We start from the raw sequence: 3,039 nt of genomic DNA on the forward strand, positions 1-3,039 counted from the left end.
TTAAGCAATGGGTTCCACCATTAATGGTGCCATATATTATTGCTGAATCACTAATGTTGTGTTTAGGGGTCCAGCAGGATGTTTTTCAAAATCAAAATCCGATTTTAGGAACTTTAAAGTACAGCTTCAGGTTCACTCACCATGTGGATTAGCTTTAAACCTGAAGCAATCTGGAATTGAATGTGTTGATGAAGAGAATTCCTTTCTTGTGCAAGGGCTTGTTTGTGCCTTTTGAATGTTGCATGGATTTCTTAGAGAACCAGAAGCTTGTACACATAATTTCAGTCAATCCACTGATGAATCTTATTAACACCATTCTGTTCATTTTAACACATTTAAACAATAACATTTATCATAAAAGCATGACTACCATCAATGATTTTAGAGAAAACCTATATTTCCGATGCCTTCTGATGGCAGCCCTCACCCATGTAGAAGAATGTGTCCATGGCTGACTTGAGAGAAACATCAGTTGTACAGTATATCTGAACTGTATTTTGGTGAAGAAGCCTCACCTCAAAGAGCTCATCTGCTGTACTGTAGTGGATGGAGGCCGGTGACGCGTCCGCCGGCTGATCGTTGCACCACTGTAGCTCGCTGAGACAGTTGACGCTGTCGAAGTCACTGGTATCCAGCTGGGAGAGGTCGATGTCCGGGAAGTCAGTGTCCAAACGATCCGAACACACCTCCTCCTCCCCATACTGAAGACGGAAAAAGAGAGGGAGAGAGAGGGAAAGGTCACGTTAGTCAAACATCGAGATTAAAGCAAAATTCCCAGGCGGTTTGTCTTTTTTGAGATGCTACAAAAGTGCATGAGTCACTTTGTAAAACATGAACCCAAAAAACTGGAGGTGCTGATCACAGCTGGAAAGATGCTCAGTGAGAAATGAACAAGTTCGCATGCATCACTCATGTCTGCTGCTTCGCTCTCTTGTGCGATCACAAAGGAAATGATGTTTTCTCTGTAACCACTGCTCTCTGAAACACATGCTACCAAACATGGGAAATAATTATGCTCCCTCTACGAGACTGCCAGGGTTGGAGTTTTCTGTGAAGTTCAACGCTCAGCGCAGCACTGCCATTGTTAAAATTAGGGGTTCAGTTCCTATTGGGCTATCCTTTCTAAAATATGTATGCAGTTGAAGTACTGTGAGGCACTTTGGATAAAAGCCTCCATAGCCTGGCATATACTGTATATTATTACACTGTTCGCTGTCGGAGTCACAAGGAGCTCTCATCAACAGCCCCTCATCTCTCAACAGCTACTCATTATAGATAATGAGACTTTCATGTTAGAGGAGGTTCGACACTGAAACCAACAGAGGCATCGGCACCGGCACAATGCAGCATTAGTCCGGAAATATGTCACATACACCAGCAGCACTTATCTGGAAGCGTCTTCATGCATTTATCCTGCACATCTCCCTGTAGTTCACAACAACATGCAACCGTGACCCAAGAGGTCTTCAGGTGATTAGTTCCCCTTGGCCGGTGGAGCGTGTGTTAAACAGTGGCCTCCTTGGTCACGGTGGCACATGGTTGATCAATCTTTGTTTACGTTTTTTTTATGCTGTCAGGGAAGTCTCAAGAATCACATGTACATAAAATATTAACAATCCAATGATTATTTCAGGCCACTCTAAATGTTATGGAGACTGTATTTCAGTGGAAATGCATTGCTTTATGATCATGACAAAAGTTTTTATTCATTTTACAAATTAATATGTAATGCTTTTGTTTGATGAGCCCCATAAACCTCATTAAGGACTTCAGAACCCCCTTGAGAAACTAAACTCTCTTTGAAAACACTTCAACGTCATCAAGGACCCTGCCAGCCCCTTCAGCACTCCTTATCCATGAAACATCCTCAAGATCCTCTGGAACTCTGTTGAAAACATATAGACTCTACTAGAATCATCTAAAAACCTATGAATGACGCCTGAATGCCCAGAAGGACACTAAAGTAAGCAGCAACAAAAAAAGAACCCCCCTAAAGACTTTCCCAAAGCCTCATGTAACCCCCCCTGAACTTCGACAACCACCTTTCTCAAAACGCTCTTAACACATGGAAACCTCTTAAAAACCCCTGGACGATCATCAAGAACTCTTCAGACACTCTAAAGAAACCCTGAAACCCCACACGAGCCCCACTTTGTGATCCACTAAAACAACGTTGCAGTCAGAAGTTAGCAGCCACGTGGCCTGCAGTCACAACACATGGCTGAGAGTCAGGCAGAAACACTGAGCCACGTCACAGAGAGAACAGAAAAAAGGAGAAGAGCAGGAAGTGTGTGTACGTGACTCAGTGTGAAGGGAAGTTACTGTGGTCTCTTGGGGGGAGGAGGAACATTTTGAGGAAGGAGGAAAGAATAGTATGAAACAGTAGAAAAGGAGGGAACATGTGGGGAAAGAAAGCAGTCAGACTGGATTTTTTTTTGTACAAGCATTGTGCGCTTGCTGAATGTGTGTGTGTGTGTGTGTGCGTGCGTGCATGTGCTAAAGGCAACAGCTGTTACTTGTATGGTGCGTGGATGAGGGACGCATTGCGCTGCTTCCGGCCCTGTATCTGTACCCATTCATTCACTTATGTGCCTAAACACAAACCCAACACACCACACCAACATATAGTTTTTACATCTCATGGTTACTGCCCACTGGTTGCATGTGTGCATCAACATGGTTCCCAGTCAGCATTACGAGGTTCGTTATTCTGACAGTCCTACCATCACCAGCATTCTCATTTTTGTCGGAGGCGAGCAAATCACGCGACTCGTTCTGTACCCATTGCAACCTCGTTTACCTCACTATCTTACGGTCTATCGGGTATTCATCTGCAATGACCGATAATGCCTTGCCCGTGCAATGAAAGGAAATCTACCTGTCAATGGAAAATATTGAATCGATGTCTGGTTGCGGATTTGTCGAAGGTTTGATCTGGAAAAGTGGCGTAAATACAGTTTGCCGAAGAATCAAACGCTTCATGACAGCAGTCCTTATATAAACAGTTGAGTCCTAAAATGTATTTGTTTCATGGCTAGA

At 43.6% G+C, this 3,039-nt stretch overlaps 1 protein-coding gene across 1 annotated transcript in view; it reads right to left on the reverse strand.

Annotated features, from left to right (window-relative positions):
* ppargc1b (peroxisome proliferator-activated receptor gamma, coactivator 1 beta) overlaps positions 1-3,039 on the reverse strand; it is an 85,410-nt gene that overhangs the window by 29,691 nt on the left and 52,680 nt on the right. Inside the window, exon 2 of the mRNA XM_035669753.1 lies at positions 516-701. Within this exon, the coding sequence (XP_035525646.1) occupies positions 516-701 (186 nt within the window). The remainder of the gene's footprint in view (positions 1-515; positions 702-3,039) is intronic.

The sequence above is a fragment of the Morone saxatilis genome, unplaced genomic scaffold (genome assembly GCF_004916995.1).
Source record: "Morone saxatilis isolate NCDOM2014 unplaced genomic scaffold, NCSU_SB_2.0 Contig22, whole genome shotgun sequence".
NCBI lineage: Eukaryota > Metazoa > Chordata > Actinopteri > Moronidae > Morone > Morone saxatilis.